Below are 27,353 nucleotides of genomic sequence, written 5' to 3'. Positions count from 1 at the left end.
AAGCACATGATGCAGATTCAATTCCATTTGAGATTTACAAAGTGGGAAGGGAGAGAGTTCACTGCTCATACAAAATGCAAATAAAATTATCTGGTTATATGGCAGGAATAGGTTATCCTCTAGAAATTCAAGGATGCCTCCATTGTCCATCTGTAGATCTTACCAAGATCTTTGACCCTGTCAATCACAGGGGCTTATGAAAAATTATGTCAAAATTTGATTGTATTATATATAAGTTTAACAATATTTATTATACTTGCCTGTGTTCTGGATAATGGGTGATGCTCTCACATTTCCCCAATCAACAATACAGTGAAACAAGACTGTGTGCTTGTTTTTAGCATGAAGTTTTCAGGCATGTTGTCAAAAGTCTTCAATAAGAATGATATGGCATCAAGGTCAACTACCACATTGATAGTAAATTCTTGAACTTGAAAAGGCTAAAGTGGGAAGAATGGTGCATTATTTTTTTTATTTGCAGATAATTGTGCACTCAATGAATCTCTGAAACCAAGATACATCAAAGTACAAATCAATTCTCTACTGCTTGTGCAAATTTTGACCTAATACCAAGAAAACAGAGATTCTCTATCAGCTAGCACCACACCATCCACATGTAGAAATATTGGTCACAGCAAATAAAAAAGTTTTGAATGCCATGGATAAGTTTACTTACTTTGTCACTATATTTTCCAGGTTGTACACATTGATAATGAAGTTGACACACACTTTGACAGAGTTTAGTCAGTGTTTAGAAGGTTTCAAAGGAAAGCATTAGAGAGGTATTAGACTGAGTAACAAACTGAAGGTGTACAGAGCTATTGTGCTGATCTCATTTTTATAGCTGTGAAATCTGGACAGTATACCAACACAAAGCCAGGAAATTGAATTGCTTCCATTTTGGATTGTCTTAGAAAGATTCTGAAGACCACCTAGAAGAATTAAGATGCCAGACACTAAGGTTCTTTCTCAAACTAAACTGCCAAGCATTCAAACTATACTGTAGAGAGTATGACTCCATTGGGCTGACCACATGTTCAAATGCCCAATATACATTTAGCAAAAAATATTATATTATAGAGAACTCACACAGAGCAAGCACTACATGGTGTCAGGAACATTCTCAAAAAATTGAGAACACCCAGCACAGGACCACTCAGCATAGCAGGTGCTGTGTCTATGAGCAAAGCAAACTTGAAGTAGCTCAAAACAAATGTATGATGTGCAAATTTAAAGAATACACCACAAATGTTCATATGGATTATTTGTATCTGACCTGTGGTAGAGCATTCTGAGCTTATATTGTTCTAGCTTCCTTCAAAGCTAGAACTCATCTTATTCTGATCACTTTCTATCTCTTCCTTCCCCAATTGTATGCATCCTTTTCTTTGAAAATACTGAAAATATGTGTGTGTAATATGTTTCCCTGTACCACATGAAGGAGAAAAAATTATATCAAAGCCACTAAAGTTCAAAATAAGCAGAACCTCATAAAGAATATTAAAGGCAACAAAAAGTTTTCAACTTTATTGGAGAAGGGTAAAGGAAGAAGATCAAAGAACAAACTATTGCTTGGGATAGATAAGGCAATAAAACAATATATGATGCAACTTGCTCTAGCTATTGTAGTTACCTCTTATTTTGTTTGTTTTCTCTGCCAAAGATAATGACTTTTGAATTTGAAAGGACAAAGTAAAAATGTCTAATAAGTGGTTGAAACCAAAAATGTCCAGAGACAGTAAGAAAACACTTTGCTGCCCTTGAAAGTTAAGCTCATCAAATTAGAGCAAACTACATCACAGTATTCTGAAAGCACTGGCAGATGTGAATTCCATATATCTGTGATATGGAACAAATATAACAGAAAAAGGTGAATGTCCCTATTTTTCTATAAAAACAGAGTAAGGTTCACAAATGATAATTTTTAAAACTTGTAATAAAATTATAAAATTACAAATGTATGCAAGATCACTTGGAAGATGTAACAATACATTAACATTCTTATTTGAGGACTCTTTGATTATTAATATGAAACAAGGAATAAAAGATGTTCATGAAAGATATTCACCAGTCTAATAAAAAAGATATAGTACAGAGTCTATATTGAAGAGTAATTGCCTATAAATGATTAGACCCTCCTCATGATGCTATTTGTGAATCATACTGTGATAACTTAATTAAGCCCCAGAAAATTGTAAGGGTCATGTTTGAGATCCATAATCAGAACAAAAGAGTTTGACTTAATTATCCACACACAAAAACTAAATGGATGAAGAATGTCTATTGTCCAAACTATGATACATTATTAAATGTATGATCTATTAAGTTTTTCTGTTGGATACAAAATGATGAACTGACAGAAAGAGAGATAATTTTGAACAGATACTGCAAATGGACAGTGAACCATGCCAGAATTTGAAGAGGAAAATAGTTACCTCAAATGCTTTTAGGACATTGAATATTTACTTTAATAAACTCAATCTTATCTTTTAAATAAAGGCCTATGCTTTTAAAGTTATTTTTTTCAATGTTCTTATATAACTAAGTTATAGAATACAATATTCTCCATATAAATGAAATTGAGGATCACACAAACAGCACTAGAGAAATAAATGCACGATAGAACTGAATAATTTGTAATACATTACAAATAAGGCAAAAGAGAAGGAAAGTATATCATCAAAGAAATATATGAGCAAAGAAGATCGATTGTTCATGTCATGAAATTGAGAAATAACCAACAGACATTGTGCGTGCTTCACTAGCAATTTTTTGATATCAAGAGGAAAAAAGGAAGCTCTTCCTATGATAAATTTATAAAACACGATGGAAAAGATTTGCAAAAGATAGATAGGCATAATGGGTAATGATCTTCATCACATCAATGAGATCACAGATCTATTTATATTTGGTTGTTAAAGGAATAATTCATCAAGTCTTAGAAAAGGGACTTAATAGTCCACTGAAAGTCAGCTTGCCTTCATTAATACCAAATCCTGTCAGCTACTTTCTTTTCCCTTTTTTTGACAGAGTTATTTTGTTCCTATATCAGAGAGATGCTGTAAATAAAGTTTACCTCGATTTTAATAAAGCATTTGTCAAAGTCTCATACTATTCATGTGAACAAGATGAAGAGAATAGTGCTACATAGTACACATGGACACATTCAAAGCAGTTTTCATGGCTGAAAACACAGATAGTGGTCTCGAGATAACTTGAAGACTCTGATGATCACCCTAGAGATATGTACTTGGCCTTATGCTCATTAAGTTTTATGCTTCTCATTTTTTACCAATAATACAAAGCTATAAAAAAGAGCTAACATGTGGAGTGACAGAATCAGCATCCAAAAAGATTTCAAAGGATTAAATCATTGGAGTGAATCTAATAAACTGACAGTTAAAATAGGCAAATGGAAAGTTTTCAATGCAGGTTCAAACAACCTCACAAGTACTAAGTGTGGGGAGACATTTGAAAAAACATCTGGGGCTTCTCGTGAATTGTAGACTCAATATCTGTCAGAAAATATGATATGGGAGTCAAAAGCTGCTAATGTGATCTTAGGCCATGCTGAAAGGTATTATGTTCAGAACTAGGAAGGTTTTAATATAGTTGTGCATTATGCTTTAGGCAGGTCAAATACAGAATATTATTTTTAGTTCTGTGAAACAAATTTTAGAAAGAACAACTCAAGATGTGGAGAAATGATATAGAAAGAACCTTGAGATCATAACATATGAAAAATAAGATGAAAAATCTAGAGATGTTTAGTTTAGGAAAAAGAAAAGACCCAATAACTATATTCTTGTATTTCAAAGGCTGTCATATAGAAGAAAGATTGGTGCTAGATAGCACAATTAAAAATAAAGGGGAGAAGTGGCAAAGCAGCAAATTAAGGTTTTTATATTAAGGAAAATGTCCTAATTATTGTTAACAAACCAAATGGAATGGACTGTCTTGGAAAAGAGTAGTCTTATTAGCAGTCTTCAAGCAAAGACTACATGAGTGTTGGACATATCATCAAAGGGATTCTGGTAAGAGAATGAGTTATACTAAACCCCCTTTAGTTCTGAAATCCTGTGAATCCCACCTTTTTCAAGAAGTCTTCTCAAATTATTTCAATCAGATTTCTTTTTTTTTTTTTGGTATGAATTTCTATGCCACAGAATGATATATAAGATATATCATTATATATATAATATAATATATCCTTTTTATTGCTTTTTCATCCATTCCTGAATGTTTGCATCTTCAAGATCAGCTATCGTACAACCCACATATCCTTCCTAATGCTGTGTATTACCATAGCACTTCCATTTTGGTCTCCTTAAATTCTATGGCTTACTCTTTTACTCTTCAGCCACACACACTGATGGTCATGCTCCATATCTCACCCTTGCCTACCAGTATTCTGCTTCTTTCATCAAAGTTCTCACATTCACTTATGTTCACATAACTTCCTATCAATCTCTCCATAAGTCTCAGTATTCTCAAATGACACCTCCAATTTCTGCATCCCCTCCTCCAATCAAGCCTTTATCCAGCTCTTTCCTTTCCAATCTTGACCTAAAAAAATCCAACTCCACACTGTTTCTCACTCCCATTTCCTATTTCTAGCCATACTTTGCTAAATCTTAAGTATCAATCTTTGGATCTTAATTTTCTTGTCTTAAAATAGAGGTGATAAAAGAAGAACTAGAGATCATTATTGATCACAAAATAGATAATTTTGATTATATTAAGTTAAAAAGTTTTTGTACAAACAAAACCAATGCAGACAAGATTAGAAGGGAAGTAATAAACTGGGCAAGCATTTTTACATTCAAAGGTTCTTATAAAGGCTTTTTTTCTAAATTATATAGGGAATTAGGTCAAATTTCTAAGAATTCAAGATATTCTCCAGTTGATAAATGGTCAAATGATATGAACAATTTTCAGATGAAGAAATTAAAACTATTTTAATCAAATGAAAAGATGCTCCAAATCACTATTGATCAGAGAAATGCAAATTAAGACAACTCTGATATATCATTACATATGTCACATTGGCTAAGATAATAGGAAAAGATAATGACGAATGTTGGAGGGGATATGGGAAACTGGGAGTCTGATACATTGTTGGTAGAACTGTGAATGGATCCAACCATTCTGTAGAACAATTTGGAACTGTGCCCAAAAAGTTATCAAACTATTTGACCCATCAGGGTTTCTCCTGGGTTTATATCCCAAAGAGATCTTAAAGGAGGGAAAGGGGCCCACATGTGCAAAAATGTTTGTGGAGCCCTTTTTGTAGTGGCCAGAAACTAGAAATTGAATGGATGCCCATCAATTGAAGAATGGCTGAATAAATTATGGTATATAAATGTTATGGAATATTATTGTTCTGTACGAAACAACCAACAGAATGATTTCAGAGAGGTCTGGAGAGACATACATGAACTGATGCTAAGTGAAATGAGCAGAACCAGGAGATCGCTATACACAGCAATAAGAAGACTATACTATGATCAATTCTGATGGACATGGTTTTCTTCACCAATGAGATGATTCAAACCAGATCCAATTGTTCGGTGATGAAGAGAGCCTTCTACACCCAGAGAGAGGACTGTGGGAACTTAGTGTAGACAACAACAGAGCATTTTCAATCTTTCTCTTGATGTTTGCTTGCATTTTGTTTTCTGTCTTAGAATGTTTTTTTCCTCCTTGATCCAATTTTTCTTGTGCAGCAAAATAACACTATAAATATGTATACATATATTGGATTTAACATATATTTTAATATTTAACATGTATTGGACTACCTCCCATCAAGAGAAGGGGGTGGGGAGAATGAGGGAAAAATTTGGAACTGAAAGTTTTGCAAGAGTCAATGTTCAAAAATTACCCATCCATAAGTTTTGTAAATAAAAATCTTTAATAAAATAAAATAGAGGTAATAATGCTTTACCTGCTTGAAGGCAGGATTCTGTTCTAAGATCTAAGATTCTGGCAAAGAGAGAGTCAAAACTCATCTTATTCTGTGACTGTTTTTACTGCATAAAGGTGATTGGATTCATTTACCTAATTCAAGAGAAATTACTGTCAACTGAACATGGTTCTGCTGGAATATTCTGCTGAAGTATTCATGTTCCTTTGTTTCTAATTCAGACTATCACAATGTTGTGATTGCCATATGTTCTTCCTAGTTATTTGTATCATGTCACATGTTTCCAAATTTCAGGTAGATGATCTGAAAACAAAACTGGCCCTCCAGGAAATAGAGCTCAGACAAAAGAATGAAGATGCAGACAAACTAATTCAAGTTGTAGGAGTGGAGACAGAGAAAGTGAGCAAAGAGAAAGCCATTGCTGATGAAGAGGAGCGGAAAGTGGCTCTAATCATGTTGGAGGTCAAACAGAAGCAAAAGGATTGTGAAGAAGATTTAGCCAAAGCAGAGCCAGCTCTTGCTGCAGCCCAAGCAGCTCTCAACACCCTCAATAAGGTAGGAAAATAAAGGATTAAACCCTGTATCATTGTATAAGTTCTTTAGTGAGTTGCATAATCACTCAAAAGAGTTTGACCTCCAGCAGCCACACAGGAAAAACAAGTAAATGAAGATTCTCTAATGCTCACATTAGCATATACAGTTAGTACTAACTACATTAGTAGTATGTCAAGAATTAGAGATAAAGGTTCATAATACATTGATTAAATACCCCTTTTGAGTTTATTGAAGGACATGGACAACATTTGCAAAGGATAAAAGTCATGGTTGGGTTGCAATGTGCCCCATTGGTTAATGAGGGAAAGTATCCATAGTATCCACATCATAGCAAATCTCTAAATTATCTATTCAATTATAGATGCATTATGATTAGGATTAGTAGTAAAGATAAAGTCGCTGATTAAAGAATTATAGTTCCTTGGAATAATAACTAGCTGTAGTACATGGAGAGATAATCAAGGAGGACGATAACTAGAGGCTATGTCTTATCAAGATCAAGTCAATAAGTAAGTATTGAGAGTATAATATGTTCTAGACATTGTGCTAAACAATGGACTACAAAGAAAGATAAGAATATCATTCCTTTCTTCAAATAGTTCTCACATTCTAATGAAAAAGACAACATGTAAATAATTAAGTACATACAAGAAAAATGCAGTGTAAATGGAAAGTGATCTCAGAGAGAAGACACTGGGAGGTTAACGGGAAGAAATTAATCCCTTACAGAAAATGAGTTTCGAACTAAGTCTTGATGAAGTACAGGGAAAGTTAGGCATGAGAGACGGTTAATGGAAAGTTACAGGGCTAGGAGAATGTCAAGGGTCAGGAACATTAGGTGGGCCATTGTAGTTGGATCATAGACTATATTAGGTGGAATAAAATATAAGAAAACTAGAAAAGTAAAAAGAGTCAAAGTAGTGAAGGACTTTAAATGCCAAACAGATTTTTTTCATTTGATCCCAGAAATAATTGGTGTTTATTGAAATGAATAGTCTTGAACTTTAGAAAAATTACTTTAGCAGATGGACTGAGGATGGATTGGGATATGGAAAGATTTGAGACAAGGAGACCAACTAGAAGGCAATTGCAATAGTTCAAATGTGATATGATTTCAGCCTGTGATAACTATTTAAAGATGAGAACAAAAGATATTGTCATAGTGGAAATAAGAAGAATTGACAATGGATTGGATATGTGGACCAAGTAAGATAAAGAAGTTAAATATAACACTGAATTTGTGAATGACTATGAATATGATGGTTTACTTTAACAGTAATAGGAAATTTGAGAAGGATGGTTTGAGGGGGAAAAGATAATGAGTTCTGTTTTACAGTTTGCTGCTAGACCTCCAGCTTAGGCTTTCTGTTAGCATTCCCTGACTTCCATTCATAAACCATAGTAGAGAGAATTCCCTGATGCTTTGTGTTGGAAAATATTCCAAAATTTTATTAGAATTCTAATAGTGGAATTAAACTTTAGGAAATAATAGTATATTTCCTGTCAAAGGATCTAGATAAACTTAGAGAATGAGTTAGAAACTCATACCTGAAAAGCTATTTTTTTCTGTCCTAATCTCTCCACTGTCCTCCAGGCTTATCTATCTAATTATTTGTCAGATACCTCAAACTAAGTGTCCATAGACATGTTAAACTCAACATGTCCAAAGTTGAAATCATTCTCTTTCCTCAAGAGCCTCTTCCCCGTCCTAACCTCCCTATTACTATTGAGGACAACACTATCCTCCCACTTCTTTAGGCTGGTAACATAAATATCATCCTCAGCTCCTAATTATCTTTCATCACTCCCCCGTATCCAATCTGTTGCCAAGATCTGCCAAGTTTATTCTAACCAGGAGAGAAAAATATTAAAAAGGAAATGAAATTCTTCCTTTGGAACTCTATGTAAAGGTTAAAAAATCATTCCGTATATTATATATTCTCAAATTCAAGAGTCTCCAACTGATTTGATGAAAGACTTTTAACTTTAGACTTGCCAGTTGAACACTCTCAATTGTACTTTGTCACATACAAGCATTTATACTTTAAAATTTGCAATGGCACCGCAGGGGGTTTTCTTATCATTAAATTTTATGAACCATTTGTGTTTATGTCCATCTATAATAATTATGTATGTTTGAATAGAAAGCCATACAGTATTGTCTAGGTGGAGCTTTAGATAGATTCCAAGTGTGGATAGAGACCTAGAGTCTAGGCAGAGGCAGTTGGAAAGACATGTGGTTTCCTGTCTTGCAAACATCTATGTGCAGAAAAATAACACTTTGCTATCAAGATAGACAAGTATAGTTATAACACCCTGTGGAACAAAGCAGTTTAATTAAAGAAAATAACATCTAGTTGGGTTATAGGGTGGTTCATTTGCATGTAGAATGAAAATTAATTTATAATAATCCTATCTTTTATTCATAACATGCTACATATTTTGAAGAATCTGAACTTCTGTTTCCAGTTGAATGTAAAATAATTGCATTTTTAATGGGTGGAAATATTGAAAATACATAGCTGATTTTCAAATAATCATTCAGGGAAATATGTGAAATCACTAAGGAGTTGCCATTGATTTCCCTCTGATGAGTCATGATATTTAAAATTCAGAAGGCTGGTTCAGTCTTCAAAACTGTTCATTCAGGCTAACTCTGGAGCTTAGCTTTATTAATGACTAGTTACAAAGCAAGCTCATTCATTTACTTCTAACAAATTAATTTCCTTTCAGACCAACTTAACAGAGCTCAAGTCCTTTGGCTCACCACCTTTGGCAGTTAGCAATGTCACTGCCGCAGTAATGGTTCTCATGGCGCCTGGAGGGAAGGTACCCAGAGATAGAAGTTGGAAAGCTGCCAAGGTTACCATGGCCCGAGTTGATGGCTTTCTGGATTCCCTGGTGAACTTTAACAAGGAAGATATACATGAGAACTGCCTCAAAGCTATCCAACCATATCTTCAAGATCCAGAGTTTAAACCTGAGTTTGTGGCCTCTAAGTCTTATGCAGCAGCTGGTCTCTGTTCCTGGGTTATAAATATTATGAGGTTTTATGAAGTATTCTGTGATGTGGAACCCAAGCGGCAAGCCTTGAGTAAAGCCAGTTTGGATCTTGTTACTGCCCAAGAAAAGTTGGCAGTCATTAAAGTCAAGATTAAAGTAAGTTGAAACCAGAAACCTTTTGAAATTATTTTTATCATTGTTAATTTAATCATTGTTTTATCAATTGTTAATTATTAATGTGCCTAGTAGGAATCAGTAATGAAAATATGATGGAAATGTAAAAACACAACTGTCACTGCCTTAAAGGTGCTTCCATCTTTTTTGGTGCAAATAATGTGCACAAAAAATTTACACTATCTGTGTGTGTGTGTGTGTGTGTGTGTGTGTGTGTGTGTGTGTGTGTGTGTGTGTAAAAAGATAGAGAGAAATACATGCTAGTTTTTTTTAATACTAATGAAATAACAGGATAAAGTGATGTCTAGTAGGCAAGGGCAATAAAAACTGAAAGGTAACGAGAGAATCTTCTAGGAAAAGATGGCAGATGAGCTGAACTTTGAAAAAAGTTAGGGATCATAAAAGTTGGGAGTAAGAGGAGAGAGGCATACTGAAGAATGAAACTTTGAAGAAAAGTAAACGGACAGGTCATAGAATGTCTTGTAAAAGGTTTATGGAAGGCACTAACTTGGCTAGAATAGATAATGTATGAATAATAAGCCTAGAAATGTGAAAGAATTAAATACCAGGCCTTTAATCTCTCTACTTTCTGAGTGTTCAGTCTTACTTCACTTTCCTCTCTATCCACACTAAACCCTAAAATTAAGAACGTGACCTCCTTACTATTCTCTCTCCCAAGTCCTTGCTCCCTTGTCCTATTTGTTCATGCTTTGCCAAATTCAAACTCTGTTTTGCTCCCATCTGTTCATGTCTACATCCGAAGTTACACAAATATACTGATTAGGTTCATTTCAAATATATATGATGTAATCTCAACTGGCTTCTCACTTCAACAAAGCAATCTTTTTAATCTTTCCTAGTTAATTCTCTGTCTCACTCTGTTTTTAAATAGAAGCTATTCTAGATTTTTTTCTTCTCTTCTCAAGCTTCCCACACTTCCTTCTCACCCTATCCTCTCTACTCCACCATTTACTTCATGGAGAAAATTAAAGATGCTTTTTGTAGTGGCAAGGAACTGGAAACTTAGTGGATGCCCATCAGATGGAGAATAACTGAATAAATTATGATATGTGAAAGTTATGAATATTATTGTTCTATAAGAAACAATCAGCAGGATGATTTCAGAAAGGCCTGGAGAGACTTATATTAACTGATGCTAAGTGTAATGAATAGAAACAAGAGAACATTGTTCACAGCAACAAGATCATACGATGATCAACTCTGATGGACGTGGCTCTTTTCAACAGCAAAGTAATTCAGGCCAATTTTAATGGTTTTTCAATGGAGAAAGCCATCTGTACTCAGAGAAAGGACTGAGGACATGAATATAGCATGTTCACTTTTTTATTGTTGTTTGCTTGCATTTTGTTTTATTTCTCATTCTTTTTCTTTTATCTAATTTTTCTTGTGCAGCATAATTATGGAAATATATATATATAGAAGAATTGTTTAACATATATTGGATTACTTGCCATCTAGGGAGTGGGATGAAGAGACAGAAAAAAAAATTGAAACACAAGGTTTTGCAAGAGTGAATGTTGAAAACTATCTATGCATATGTTTTTAAAATAAAAAAGCTTTTTTAAAAAATAAAAGAAAGAAAAATAATTAAGGCTGCTTAACATGAGATTGACTTTATCCTCTTTTCATTAGCTCAAAATCTCTTGATATGATCCCCTGTTACCTCTTCCTTTCCTCTAATCTCTAATAATACAATGATCCTTCTTGCCACAGTCAACTTTTCTGTCTGCTATTTATTCTATGCTCTCCCATCTTCTTCAAGAAACTGGCCCCTCAATCTTCCCCCCTTCTTTAAATCATATATGACAACATTTGATATTTTTCCTTTTAAAAATTAATCTGCCATTTCTACCATCTCCCTCAACTCCAACTAAGCAATTAAAAAAAAAAGAATGAAAAAGTGAAGATCTCAGGACATAGTTGCAGTCTAGCAAAATAATTTCATATATTGACCTTATCCAAAAGTGTGTTTCTTTCAGAATTTTAATTTTATCAGCTTTCTTCCAGGAAGTTAGTATGTGTCTCATCTTTCTTTTGGACACTTGGTATATCATTTTATTGTTTAGAATTCAAAAGATTTTTCTCACTATTATCATTGTAACAACTATTCTAATTCTCCTCACTTTATTCTTCATTAGTTCACAGAAGTCTTCCATTTTTTTCTAAAGCTATTTCATTATTTCTTTTGGCACAACTTTTCATATTTACTTAACATAAATTGTTTAGCCATTTCCAAATGGGAGGATATTCCCTTAGTTTCTAATTTATTATGCTGTTATATTCTTTTCATATAATTGCTTATGGTTTGAATGTCTTCCTTTGAAACTGCCTGTTCATATCCTTTGACCGACATTTAAATATTGGGAATAGCTTAGAAGTTTTCATTAGTTCCTTATATTTCTTGGAAATGAGATCTTTGTTTAGAAATACTTGTAGCAAATATTTTGCCCAGATATCTATTTCTCTTCTTATATTTACTACATTGGACTTGGTCATACAAGAATTTAATTTTTATAATATCAGAATTGTCCATTTTATCTTGTGTGATCTTCTCTATTGATTGTTTAGTAGTGAAAACTATTCCTGGCCATAGATCCTAAAGATAATTTCTTCTTTGTTCTTCTAATTCATTTATGATGTGAATTTTAATAGGTTATGTATGTACTGTGATCTTATTTTAGTTTAAAAGGTCAAGTGCTAGTATAAACCTAATTTCTGCCCTGCTGCTGTCCAAATTTTCCTAACAGTTTTATGACATTATAGGTTCTTCTCTCAATAACTTAAAGTCTTTGGATTTTTCAAACATTATGCAACTTTGTCTGTGAATGTTGTGTATCTAATATGTTGCACTGATCAACTGCTCTTTTTTTTTCTTTTGAAACAAAATCATGTTAATGAATTTATAATCCCCAGAATATTAGTAGATGAAGTTTCGTTTTATAGTTTATGAATTATTTTGAATGGATTTTCTCTTTGCAGCCCTTCTTGCTGGGTTTTATTGCCTACATATAGCTCATGATTTATGTAAGCTTATTTTATATCCTGAAGTTTTGCTTTTATTTTATTTAATTTTTAGCTGACTCTGGAATTCTCCACATATACCATCCTATCATGATGGTGTTAATGTTGTTTCCTTTTTACTTATGTTTATCTCATTCAATTTATTTTTTAACTGTCTTTCTGTAATTAATATTTCTACTACAAACTTAAGTAAAAGTAATAATAAACATACTTGTAAACCCTGGTCTAATTAGAAAGTGTTCCTTGTTTTCTTACATTATATGTAATGTTTTCTCAATCCATTAATAAATATTTATTAAGCAACCACTATATTCCAGGATAAGTGCTAGGGAGGCAAAGAAATGCAAAAGACATACCCTACTTTGCAGGAGTTCACAGTCTAATGAAGGCATGCAAACTACATGTACAAATAAATTACAAACAGTATAAATCAGATGTAATCAACAATGGAAAGGCACTAAAATTAAAGGGGATTAGTAAAAGCTTCCTTGGGAAAATGAAATTTTAGTTGGGACCTGAGGAAAAACTGGGAAACATTAAAAAATGTACTGTCTTGTTTGAGGAGAGGGAGTGAACCTTGTTTGAGAAATAGCAGGAAGGCACGTGGTACTGAATCACAGAGTAAAGTGTAAAAAACAGGAAAGGTAAGGGAAGAGTGAAGAGCTTTGAATATCAAAAAGAAGATTTTATTGAATGGGGGATAGAGGAGGAATTTTATATGGTCAGACCTGCATTTTAGGATTCAATAAATATTGCTGTGTTAGGTAAAGCTCAAACAATTTCTGTAAATTTTGGAATTTTTAGAGCCTATTATAATCATATGTCTTTTATTATTTATATTAAAATATGATTTGTGGTAAGTATCTTCTTCTTTATGTTTAAGCAACATCCTTAGTATATAACCTATTCATAATGTATAATATTTCTTTTATGTTGTTGTAATTAATATTTTATTTAAATTTTTACATGGGTATTCATTAAGGATATTGGCCTGTATTTTTCTTTCTCTATTTTGTCTCTCCCTGGTTTAGACTGGAAAACTATATTTACATAGTAAAAAGAATTGGAACAGTACCTTCTTTTTGTATTATCAACAATTTCTGTAGAAATGGAATCATTTTTCTTTGAATATTTCATAGAATTCATTTCATTTGGTCCTAGAGATTTTACTCTGGGAGTTCTTTTTATTTATTCTAGTTCTTTTTCTATATTGGGTTATATATTATATATATGTATATATATATGTATATATCTATATAGACATATAGATATATATTATTTCTTCCCTTTTAAATTTTGCAAAAATTTAAGTACTTTTGTGTTTAATCAACATTATTTCTTTATTTTCCTTTAGTTTTTCTTCAGTTGTTATGAATTCTTTATTTTTAAAGCAAACAGTTGGTTTTCCTCTCCTTTTAAAAATTCAGATTAGCTATTTATTTATTCTATTATTCTTTAAATCTTCTAGTCTTATCAATTCAGTATCTTTTTCCTTTTACATTTATTAATCTCTTCTCTTATTTTCAGAATTCCTACTAAGGTTTTAGTAGAGGAATTTTTTATTTGTTTTTATCCAGCCTCTTTTTTTATAACATGCCCAAATTCATTAATTTGTCCTTTCTTTATTCTGTTGGTGAAACATTTAGAGATATAAATTTTCCCCTTAGAACTGCTTTAGTTGTGTTTCATAAGTTTAGTTATATCGTCTCATTGTTGTCATTTCCTTAGATAAAATTTCTTCTATTTCAGCTATTTGTTCTTTAACCTATCTAATTTTTTTCCATCAAAAAAATGAATCAATAAGCATTTGTCAAGGGCTTACTAGTTTTTAGCTGTTGGAGGGAAAGAAATGCAAAACTATTCTTGCTCTTAGAAACTTACATTCTAATGAACAAAACAAGTAGGAAAGTAGAAAGGGACAGCATTTTGAAGAGATTTCAATGCCAAAAAGTTTTTTACTTTGGTCCTAGAGATAACAAGAACCACTTAAGTTTGTCGTGTAGAGATGACCAGACTAGATGACTTTGCTAGACCAGCATTTTTGGAAAATTATTGGCTTATAAAATGAAGAATGGATTGAAGCAAGGAAACACTTGAATCAAACTAACCAAAAGTGAAGAAAGAGAAGGGTGTGGGGGGGGGGAAACTCTGGTAAGGGTAAGAATGACAGAACTTAGCTACAAATTGGATATGTGGAGCAAATATGAGAGGGCAGTTGAAGATGACAATGAAGTCATGAGTTGGGAGAATGGTGGTGCCCTTGCAAGTAATGGAGAAGTTTGAAAGCAAGGAGAGTATGGAATAATACATAAGATGCCTATGAGACATCCAGTTCCAAAAGACAGTTGGTGATAAGAAACTGCAGCCCAAAAGAGAGGTTAGGTCCAAGGATACAGCCTCATTATCCACTATTCCCCTCCCTGTTCTTTAAAGTTAGACAAACTGACCTTATTATTACTCATATTCTGTATTTTATCTCCCATTTTCATGCTTTAACTTTGATTATCCCCTATATCTCTTAATGATCTCTTTTTATCTCTGCCCATTTTTATAGGGTCCTTTTACTTTATTTTAAGAATCATGTCTGTATGAAACCTTCACTAATTCCCCAATGATTAGCATGCCTTGTCTTCCTAAACTATTTTGGGTTTATTTCATATTTATTGTGCATAGATGTATTTTCTCCCCCCAGTGCAATATAAACTCTTTGAACAGATTTTCAGGTTTTCTTTTGTCTCCCCAGCACCTGGTATATACTGTTATTTTATAAATGCATGTTTCCTCATTGAATCAACATGATGGAATTATAGAGCTTTGTCCATTGAATAAAGAAAAGTTTATTGATGGATACAGGGAAATTCCTCTGACTAAGAGAATCAAATATAACCTTTGTAAACTAGAGAAATGTATGCTAACCCCACTTTGAGTGAGTCATCTCTAGAGAAAAAAACTCAGCTACAGAGTTTTCTCTTAATGTTTCATCCTACTTCTCTTGCAGAGTACTGCAACAGGAGTTGGACAACTAGTAGAACAGCTTCTGGTAGCATATATTTAAGCCATGTCTGGCTATATAGTCAAGTCAAATCAACTTAGTTCAATGAGAAGCTTAGAAGCTGGATCTCTCCTTCTGAGCCTAAAAATCTGGTTCTTTTTCATCTAGATCAGTTTTTCATCTGATCTAGAAGCTTAAGACAATGGAGACTACATCCAAGGATGTTTCAGATTAGATTCTGGATCCTGAATACTTCTTATATTGCCTGCCATACCCTATGCTAGCTAAGTCCAAAGATGGAAAGAGTAGAAACAAAATCTAAGCATCAGAGCCACAAAACCTGCCCCAGAGTAGGCACAGAAGATCCTGCAGAGATTCCAAGAGGAATGGTGAGAAGATACCACAAAAAGACATAAGGGGAGTCCTTGTGATGTCAAAAGTTTAAGTTGCCTTAGTCATATGTGTTCCTTAGATATTTTTTTCCTCTATTTATGAACTCTATGGGTACATGTTCTTTCTGTTGATATGATTATTAGTGGAACAGCACTAATACAGAATATTAATTAATGGGAGATAAAATTAATTTAGGGTATTGAGGTAGATGTTTTATGCTACTTTTATTACTATGATATTTCTGTAAATTTTATTGTTTTGAGCTAATTGTGGGCTCGTGAGATTAGTTTGGGTAGTGCAAACTACCCCTCAACTGTCAGGGCAACTTGGTTCCCACAAAGAACAATTATCTTCATGCCTTCAAAAATCTACTGCCAAAAACCTCTCAAAATTGTAGTTCACAAATTCACACTATGTTTATCTTTAAACTCATCCAGATGACACAATTAACTCAAAGCAAAGGCATTTTGCTGAAATAACATAAAATATCTCCCCCATAAATTTAGGGTGTACACTCCCCAGAATATCCCAATATCAACAGGAAAAAAGGCTATCCATACTGATCTTAAGTGAAGAGGTACACATGTAGACTGCCAGATGCCACCACACCCCAAACAATGTCCTTTCCTATTGTGCATCAACTGGTCTTCCCATCTGTCTACTGAGCAAATCACTATACTAGCTCTAGGTCTAGACAAGTCTCATATTTCTGATTTTGGATCATGTCTTCAGTTCTTTCTCCAGCTTCAGTATCAACTACAAATATGGCATAAGGTACTACTATGTTCATTCAAAAAGTATTAGGAACTAATATGAATATTCCAATAGGAATCTAAACTATGAAGCCTGCCTTCTCTTGTGTAGAATGACCCTTTCAGAAATGGGACTTTCAAATCCTTTCATCAATTTGAATCAACTTCATCCTGTGGATATACTGTGCTTCTACTAACTGTTGCTAAATGCAGCTCTGACAAATGACATTGTCTATGGAAAAAAGAAGAGAAGTAGGAAGACAGCGAAATCCCAATTGACCTTGTTATAAACTCCAAGAGGGACAAGGAAAAGATGAGTGAAATCTGATGAATCCTTACTCCAGAACTGAATTACTTAGAATGGGACCAACTTGCTTTTTACCTAGGCCACAAAGAGTATATCTGATCTCATTTAGTCAATACAAATTTCTGTGTTTATCAATCCCCTTCATCCATTGGCTAATGCCTTATGATGGCATCAAATTGTTTAAGGAATTTTTTCATACTTTTTTAGGCACTTTACTCTGTTCAGGTTGTTTAGAAAATTCTATAATTTGATCTTCCTCCTTTACCCAGCAAAATGGCCAAGATAATAAAATATAGATATAGTCTATTTTTATGGTGCTGCAGAAAGTCAGATGCACTAGTATATTGTGGGTAGAGCTGTAAATTAGTCCAGCCATTATAGAAAACCATTTGGACTTTCTCTTCCCTCCTAATCCAAAGTTCTCTCTTCTATACATATAGACCGAAAGATACAAACAGCAGTCTTGTACATAACAAAATATTCATAGCAAAAGGGTTTTTTTTTTTTTGGTAACAAGGAACTGCAAATAAAGTGGAGGTTCAGTGATTAGAAAATGGCTAGGTAAATTCTAGTACATTAATATAATGGGACATTATTAAGTCATAACAGAGAAACATAGTAAAACACAAATTGGTGCAATACAGTATGGATAAAATCAGATATAGAGACACTATAACCACTTTATTTTTATTTTTAGTCAATTTAGGGAATGTGCACATAAACCTAATGATATGTTGTGGTTGTTTTTTCTTTAACTATATATAAATATCAAATTAATAATAAAATTGCCTTAAATATCTAATCATTATGTAGACTTCAGAGATGAGCTATGGCTGCCAAATTACAAATCTTTGTTTTTTGGAGGTATATTGAAACATCCATATCCAAAACAAGAAGTTTTACCTTAACAGGTATTTTCCCGCCTTGGTGAGGTAGTTGATATAAAATACTTTTCCAGGGTCATGTAGCTAGTAAGCTTTGAGTGTTTGAAGCCAGATTTTAACTTAGGTCCTCCTGACTTCAGGGCTGGACTTTTATCCACTGCATCACCTACCAGCCCCCAAGGTATATCTTTCAGAAGTAGAGTGATATGTTTTAAATGTTAGTTCTAAAGTGCCAAAATTGATGAAAATCAAATATAAAAAGTATTGTTTTCTCAGAAATCAATCCAAATCAATCCTACCACCAAAATATCTCCCCCATAAATTTAGGGTGTACACTCCCCAGAATATCCCAATATCAACAGGAAAAAAGGCTATCCATACTGATCTTAAGTGAAGAGGCACACATGTAGACTGCCAGATGCCACCACACCCCAAACAATGTCCTTTCCTATTGTGCATCAACTGGTCTTCCCATCTGTCTACTGAGCAAATCACTATACTAGCTCTAGGTCTAGACAAGTCTCATATTTCTGATTTTGGATCATGTCTTCAGTTCCATATTCTAGTTTGAATATGGCATTGCTGCACCCAGGGACATCAGCATTTAATCCAATCCCAGAAGAGTGTTCTAGTAGAAACCAAATGACTGGTTATTCTATGATTCAGTTCCTTTTCTCCTAAAATCATTAGATTTCCTCTAGTCCTTGTCATTCAGACCTGTATCCTACTTATTTTTGTAGTACGAGGAGTTACTGTAGTAATATGTCTCAAGAAACTTAAAGCATGAGTGCCTAATTTTTGAAGTAGAACTCTTGTTTATGTATTTTCTGTTTCATTGTCAACAGCACCTTAATGAAAACTTGACAAAACTTACAAACAAATTTGAGATAGCAACTGCAGAAAAACTCAAATGTCAGCAAGAAGCTGAAATGACCTCAGGTACCATCTCACTTGCAAATCGCCTGGTAAGTTTCAACCGATAGAGCTTTAATTATATGAACAGTTTGTCAATTACCATAGAGATACAAAATCTATAAATACAAAATAGCACATCTTTGACTTTGGAGAATATTGTGAAATAAGCTGCAATATAGAAAACTTCATTATAAAAATTAAGTGAAAGAACAGTGATACATCTAATTTTAATTACATAGATCTTTGTTAATGTGGGGAGAATTTAGATCTACAAGGTCTTACGTATATGTCAGGATTCTTTTCACTAACTTCTATGGGTTAGTATGTATATTGACAAACAATTTATACATGCTGACAATTTGCCAAGCATTTGTGACAGCTGCTACTAAATTTTATCTGCATCCCTGAAAGGTAGGACAGCAAAGCAGGTACTGAAATAATGCTCCCTATCACCTCCAGGATCAAATAGAAAAAGCTGTTTCCCATTCAAAAGATCTTCATAACCCTCCTCCCCTCAATCTTTGCAGTCTTTTTACTCCACACCAGAGTCTTTGATCCAATGACACTAGTCTTCTTGCTGCTCTTTAAACAAAGTACTCCATCTCCTGAGTCTGTACATTTTCACTGGCTGTCTCTTCATATATTCGTCTCAACCTCTTGGTTTTTCTGGATCCCTGAAAGTCCCACATAAAATTACACCTTCTAAAGGAACCCTTTCTCAATCCCCCTTAATTCTAGTGCTTTCCCTATGAGATTCTCTTCAATTCGTGTTGTAGATAACTTGTTTTTAAACAATTGTTTGCATGTTGTCTCTCCCATTATCTGTGAGCTCCTTAAAATCAGGAACTATCTTTTGTCTTTCCTTGTATCCCTAAGGCTGAATATACCATGCCTGTGGTTAAGATATTTATTAGGCAGTTACTTTCAAGTAAGAATCCAAAAAATTGTGGAGAAAAAAGATGAGAAGGGTAGGCAGTAGGAGCTGGGAATGATGTTAAGTAAGGAACTAATTTGAAGAATGATGAGGCACCTAATTTCATAATACCACATGAAAAAAATCCAGGTTATTATTTTGTATTTGAGTCACAAACAAATTTCATGCAGGATTCTGGAGTCTTTTTTCATTGGGTTTATAAATGAAAATGTGACCCTCACTTTAAATTCTGAAAATGAATTCATTTTATGGCTTCTGTTTTCCCACTTAAACTTTGGATTGGCTCATATGACTCAAGATAAGGAAACTGAAAAGAGGTCAGCTTTGGGTAAAAGAAGGTTCTCCACACCTAGGATCCAGTCTGCACATCTGACATTCACATTGTTGACTGAATTAATGGAAGTAATTAAGGGAATATTATTTAAACAACATCAACATCACTGAAGAAAGAAACTAGAGAATTTCAAAAGTCTTCTTTGACTGATATATGCTATGTAGGTGGAACAGATACAGTTATTTGGCCAATGATTAAAATAATTTACTTTAACTAAAGTAGATAACAAGTTGATGAGATATAGAGAGTATTGAGCAAGTACTCAGGCAATCTAAATTCTGTTAGGGAAGTCACTCTCACCATTTCTGCAAAATGAGAAGTTTGTACAGGATATTTTAATATCCCTTCTAGTTCTAATATTCTACAGTTCTGTCATCCCTTTCTAGGACTATCCATATAAAATATTATCTTATTTTTTCAATTAAATGGATCCATGATATCACTGGCATGGGTAATATTTCTACCAATGCAAATTATCTATGGCATCATATCCTCTGCATAGGTCCCTATTTATTCCCATGAAAGTTTGTTTCCCTTGAAACTGTTCAATCTCAAAAGTAACAGCAGCTTCATAGGATTTTAAAATGGGAAGATTTTTAAAGATAAAGTTATACAGATACCATCCCTACCTTTTTTTATAGAACAGGAAACTACTCACATTTACATGACTTCTTACAGTTCATAAAATATTTTTCTAACACTCTGAGATATATCAAAATTTTTTAAAAATTAGAGTTTGAGGGGACTTCAATGCTTCTCTAATTTATTTATATGAAATAAGTCACCTCTATAATAAACTTCACAAATGGTCAGTTTGTCTCTGCTTAAAGACCTCCAAGGAGGGGAAACTCACTATCTTTAAGTATCATTAAGTAGTTTTCCTGATATAAATTTGGTTTCTTTATATTCCATTCATTAATCATCTATTTTTGTCCTCTGGGCACAAGAGGGATTCTTATCCCACTTTCCCATAATGATCCATCAAATGCTTAAAGACAATTATCATTCTTTTCTCCACCCATATCTCCCTTTTTCCAGAATAACTATCCCTAATTTCTCCAACTATTCTCTTCACATGATATAAACTCAGCATCCTGGTTGTCTTTTTCTGGATGCTTTCCAATTTATCAATGGCTTTCCAAAAATGTGCTGTTCAGAACTGAGCACAGTTTCAAATTTGGTCTGACCAATAGAGCTTTCCCCTCTCAGTTCATAAACTAATGTCTTAGTGAGTGCAAGCTAAGATTCCATTAGTTTTTTTTTTTGTTTTTTGGTTTTTTTTTGGCTGCCAAAATCACAGCATTAACACATGTTACTACATTAACTGCACTAAAATCCATGGTCATTTTTTTTACAGATAAATTGTTTTTACAGAGTTTGTTTTCTGTCAATGCCTTCTTCCAAACATTGATAGCTTCTATGACCATTGCTGGGTATAGATTTGCACAAACTCAAGCTGGATGTTTTTGGAATTTTTAATATACAATATTCATCTAGCATTTATTAATTACTGAGTCCACCAGGCAGTGTACTGCAGATTATTCTCTTTATCACTCTTTAATGCCTTCTAATAATCTCAATTAACTATGTGGCTCTGACCTTCAGATAGTTTATACTGGCAAACTAAAAGATAGATTTATAAAACTTCAATCATTTAAAGGTCCTGTCCAGGGGTTATCCTCTTCTCCACTGCTAGATTTATTAAACCCAATAACAAAGATTTCATCATGGTGGCTCAGTGGATATAAATCACTGAACTTGGTGTTAGAAAGACCTGTGTTTGCATGCAGCCTCAGACACTTACTGTCTGTATGAACCTGAGCATGTCACTTAACTTTCATCTTCCTCAGTTTCCTCATCTTTGAAATGGAGAAAATAATAAAATCTACTCAGGATTCTTATGAGGCTCAAAAGAGATAATATTTGCAAAGTGCTTTGCAAACATTAAAGTAATATTTAAATGCCAGTTGTTGTTATTCTCATTATTATGAACTTGTAACCCTGGACAAATCTTTTAACCTCTTTGAGATTCATTTTTCTCATCTATAAAAGAAGAGATTCAGCATAATAACCCCTAAGGCCCCTTGCAGCCTCCAATCTATAATCCACTGATCCTATAATTCTATAATCCATGAGTATTTCTGGGCTTATTTTGCCTTTCTAGGAGAGTGTAGGAATGTGTGTGTGTGTGTGTGTGTGTGTGTGTGTGTGTGTGTGTGTGTATCTTTATGCACGTTGTCTCTCCCAAAAGAATGTTAAGCGCCTTCATGAGCAGGAAATATTTCATTTCTGCCTTTCACAAAATCTCTAGCACAGTGTGTAGTAAGTGCTTAAGAAATATTTGTTGGTTGATGAATTGATTGCTTGATTAATTTTGCATACCATACTTTTCATTTTCTATTTTAAATTACTAGAGTGGTCAGAAAAACATAGTTCTTATAAACCCTGGGCATCCTTATTCCAGCTCCTGTTCTCACTGACAAATTGGGTTTGTAGAACTTGACCAACCACAATGTCAACTCAAGATTATAGGAGATTGGTATTGCCTTTCTTTAATGTCACCAGTCCCAGCCCTACCAGAGTCCTTCCCTCTTCCCTGGAAGTTAATTAGGAATTAGTTTTATTAGCCAGACTTAAGTAGTTTTTTAAAAGAATACTAATGTGGTACATTAAAAACAATAGGTACAAATAATTCCCTCTAAAAGTTTGTGACATACTTCCCCTCAAGTATATATAGAGTCTAGGAGAAAGTATACAAAGCTCCAGGACTTGCTCGAAGTCCTTTCCTTCTTCTATTCATGGGATGTTCAAGAAGTATTCTTTAGGCATGGCATAATGTCTTTACTGGGCTCTTTTTAAAGCCATAGGTTTTGTAGTTCCTTGGCTCCCAATGATATAGACCTTGTCACTGGTTATTTTAGACATTGTCTAGGATACAGATGAGAAAATGGAAATTCAGTATCTTCCAGACCCTTCAAAACTCTCTAGTTAAGGAGGAAAAGGATGGGGATGAGAGGAATACTTAGTCAAAGTCACTAATTCTCTCAGTCAGTGCCTTCTCGGGAATTTTGGCTAGACTTCCATTCTTATTCCATTTCTTGAATTTCTTCCCATTTTAGTTAATTTAATTATTTTAGACAGAACCCAGAGGATATATACATGAAATTCCATAGCCAACTGAAATAAATCTTTTGCCTGGCATCATTTTACTTCATAAATATCTTTCAAAAACAATTTTAGCATAATTTCTTTTGATTAATTGATTGAGACATAGTCTTGCCTAGTTAAAGTATTATCATACTTAAAATGGGTAGATAGGAGAAGGTAAAGCCAAGATGGCTAGTGAGGAGTGATAGGAATCAGTGCATTAGACTCCTGTCCACATATTCCTCCACACAAAGCCAGAAAATGTACCAGGCCAAATCCTCATGGAGAAATCCAGAAAAAGTAGAGTGAGTCATTTGTCCAACTCAGCTTGACATAGGGAAACAAACAGAAAGATGTGTGAATATGGGAGATGGGTTTAGGGAAGGAGCACACGTGCAAAGCACACCCAGCATCAAGGAGAGCTTGTAGGAGCAAGAAGAAGTTCCAGGTCATATTGAGATTCTACCAGATCCATATCACTATGACAGAGACAAGTATCAAGTGAAAGCTTTATTGCCCTCATATAGTTCTGGGTCACTAATCTAAAGTGAAAGTAAGAAGATCCTCCAAAATAGGAGACTTATGCCCAGGAGTAATGTTCTAATTAGGGAGACTTTTGACAGTGTAACAAAGAGGAAGTTAAGGAGTTAGCAGAAGCAAAGGAGTGACTCAGGTCCCAAATTCAGAGCAAGATCTCATTTCTGGGATCTAGCCCAGCCAGCAGAGGCATAATCAATGTAGAAATCTCTGATGAAAGGGGATCCTATAATTCTATTTCTTTGAACCAACAGAGCTCTCCCAGATGGCTGAGAGCAGCATTCTATTCTTGCACACTCAAACTCAGGTCATGAACTTGAAGAACTCAAATCAATAATTATACATCACCCTGGATCAGTTTTTCTGGGGTCCTTGAGAAACACAGCATTTAGTACCTTGAGAAAGAAACAATGGAACCAACCCAGATCTTTCCTCCAGAAGTATGACAGAATTCAGCCCTAATATCAAGTCCAAATAAAGAAAATACACTTAAAAAGAATGAACAAATTTTTAAAATAAAAAGAATTATGCCATGCTTAAGACACAAATACATACTCAAATCATCTACTAGCAATGCCTCAAAAATAAATAAATAAATGAATAAATAAATAAATAAATAAATAAATAAGTAGATAGATAGATAGATAGATAGATAGATAGATAGATAGATAAGTTTGGATACAAACTCAACTACAATTCCTGGAAGAGAAAAAAAGAAAAGTTTGTTTGCTTTTTTAGTTTCTAATCAATTTTTACTCTATTTTCCCCTGGTTTTTTATTGCATCATAATCTGGGGGAAAATGCACTTACTATTTCTGCTTTTCTGCTTTGAGGTTTTTATTCTCATATACATGGTCAATTTTGTATAAGTTCCAAATACTGCCAAGAAAAAGGTATATTCTTTTATGTCTTCATTCAATTGTCTCCAAAGGTCTATCATCCCTAACTTTTCAAGTATTCTATTTACTTCCTTAACTTCTTTCTTATTCATTTTATGGTTTGATGTATCTAGTTCTGAGAGAGTAAAGTTGAGATCCCCCACTAGTATAGTATCGCTGTCTAATTCTTCTTGCAGCTCTCTTAACTTCTCCTCTAGGAATTTGGATGCTATACCACTTGGGACATATATGTTTAGTATTGTTCATTTTAGTATTGTTCATATTCATTATCTATAGTACCTTTAAGTAGGATGTAGTTTCCTTCCTTATCTCTTTTAATTAGATCTTTTTTTGCTTTTTCTTGATCTGAGATTAGCATTGCTCCTTCTGCTTTTTTTACCTCAGCTGAAGCATAACAGATTCTGTTCTAGCTTTTTGCTTTACTGTAAATGTATCACTCTACTTTAAATGAGTTTCTTGTAAAAGCAAATTGTAGGATTCTGGCTTTTAATCCATTCTGCTATCCACTTCCATTTTATGGAAGATTTAATCCCATTCACATTCATAGATAAAATTACTAACTCTATATTTTTTGCCATCTTGTTTACCCCCAGTTTTACTTTTCTCTTCCCTTCCCCCCTCTCCCTCCTCCCCATCTCCTCTCTCAAACAGCCTTACCTTTTTCAGTTCCCCATTTTTTTTACCTTTCCCCTTCTACTTCTGTTCTCCCTTCTATTCATCTCTCCCTTTATTCTCCCCCTTCCCCTTCTACTTCTTTATAGGGTGAGACAAGCTTCTCTGTGAAGCTAAGTGTGTCTGATATTCTCTCTTTGAAACAAATCTGAAAAGAATAAGGTTTGCACAATGCTCATCTCCCTCCCCTCTTTCCCTCGTTTGCAGTAAGTCTTTTTTGCCTCCCCAAGAGATGTTGTTTATCTCATCTTAACTCCATTTTCCTCTTCTTCCAGCAGAATCACCTTTCTTCCTCTAGTTTCTTTTTTAAATCATCACAAGAAAATCAAATTACATCTGCATCCTCTAAGTATACTCATAATAGAGATACAGATCTCAAGAGTTAAACCTATCATCTTCCCATGTAGGGATATAAGCTTTTTAACTTTTAAAAGAAAGTTAATTTTTTTTTCTTTTAACTTTTTATGCTTCTCTTGAGTTCTGTAGTTAAAGATCAAATTTTCTATTCACCTCTGGTCTTTTCGTCAGAAATACATGAAATTTACCAGTTTCATTGAATGTTGATCTTTTCCCCCAAAAGATGATGCTCAATTTTGCTTTATACTTGATTCTTGGCTGCAATGCAAGTTCCTTTGCCTTTCAGAATATCAGATTCCATGCCCTTCAATGTTTTGAAGTAAAAGCTGTTAAGATTCTAGATAATCCTGATTGTGGCTCCTAGATATTTTCTTTTAGCTGCTTGCAATATTTTCTCCTTAGTTTGACAACTCTGAAATTTAGCTACGATGTCCCTTTGAGTTTTCATTTTGGAGTCTCTTTCAGGAGATAATCAGTGAATTCTTCCAATGGCTATCTTATCCTCTGGTTCTAGGACATCCAGGCAGTTATCTTTGATGATTCCCTAAAAAATGATGTCTAGGTTATTTTTTCATCATGGTTTTCAGGAAGTCCAATAATTCTTAGATTGTCTCTCCTAAATCTTTTTTCCAGATCAGTTGTTTTTCCAATGGGGTATTTTACATTTTCTCTTATTTTTCTTTCTTTTTTTCTTTTTCCTTTTTTTTCTTTTTTTTCTTTTTTTTTTTTTGACTGATTCTTGAAGACTCATTAAGTCATTCACTTCCATTTGTTCAATTCTAACTTTTAGTGAATTATTTTCTTCACTTAGCTTTTCTATCTCCTTTTGCATTTGGAATTGCAATTCAATTCATTTGGCCAATTGAACATTTAAATGAGGTATTTTGTTCATTGGATTTTTTTTTTCCATTTCACAAATTCCATTTTTCAATGAATTGCAAATCTTTTTCTTTTGCAAATCAATTTTGTAAGGAATTATTTGTCTTTTCCATTTCATCAAATCTATTTTGTAGGCCGTTATATGCTTTTCCCATTTCATCACATCTATTTTTAAGGAATTTTCTTCAGATAATTTCTGTTTTTATTTTTCTATACCCTCATGCAAAGATCTCATTTCATTTCTCCATTTTTCTTCTAACTCTCTTTTAATCCTTTTTGAATTCTTCTAAGAGAGCTTGGTGAAATGGGGACCAGCTCATATCAATCTTTGGGGCTTCATCTGGAGCTAGTTTGCCTTTAGGATCCTCAGGAGTTTAGGTCTTTTTTCTCTTTCTTCATAAAAGTTGTCTATAGTCAGAGTTCTTTTTGCTTTTTTAATTATTTTAAAGGGTTGAAGTCTGCTCTTAACACAAAGGAGATTAAAGCTTAAATCTTAAAGCAAAGCTGCTTTAGATTGCCTTGAGACTGGTGTTGCTGAATGACTTCTGGTGCTAGATAGGTATGACCAGGTGCCATTTTTCTGGGGTTCCATGGTTCAGAGGCTAACAATTTCTCTTGTGTTTCTTTTGGGTATCTCACAGCAAATCTGCT

General features: G+C 33.8%; 1 protein-coding gene across 1 annotated transcript in view; it reads left to right on the top strand.

The window, feature by feature from the left end:
* Window positions 1-27,353, top strand: part of DNAH9 (dynein axonemal heavy chain 9) — a 572,299-nt gene that overhangs the window by 384,755 nt on the left and 160,191 nt on the right. The window contains exons 48-50 of the mRNA XM_074264740.1: window positions 6,221-6,481; window positions 9,215-9,640; window positions 18,874-18,993. Of these exons, the coding sequence (XP_074120841.1) occupies window positions 6,221-6,481; window positions 9,215-9,640; window positions 18,874-18,993 (807 nt within the window). The remainder of the gene's footprint in view (window positions 1-6,220; window positions 6,482-9,214; window positions 9,641-18,873; window positions 18,994-27,353) is intronic.

The sequence above is a fragment of the Sminthopsis crassicaudata genome, chromosome 4, assembly GCF_048593235.1.
Source record: "Sminthopsis crassicaudata isolate SCR6 chromosome 4, ASM4859323v1, whole genome shotgun sequence".
NCBI lineage: Eukaryota > Metazoa > Chordata > Mammalia > Dasyuromorphia > Dasyuridae > Sminthopsis > Sminthopsis crassicaudata.
This window is presented reverse-complemented; position numbering and strand designations above follow the sequence as displayed.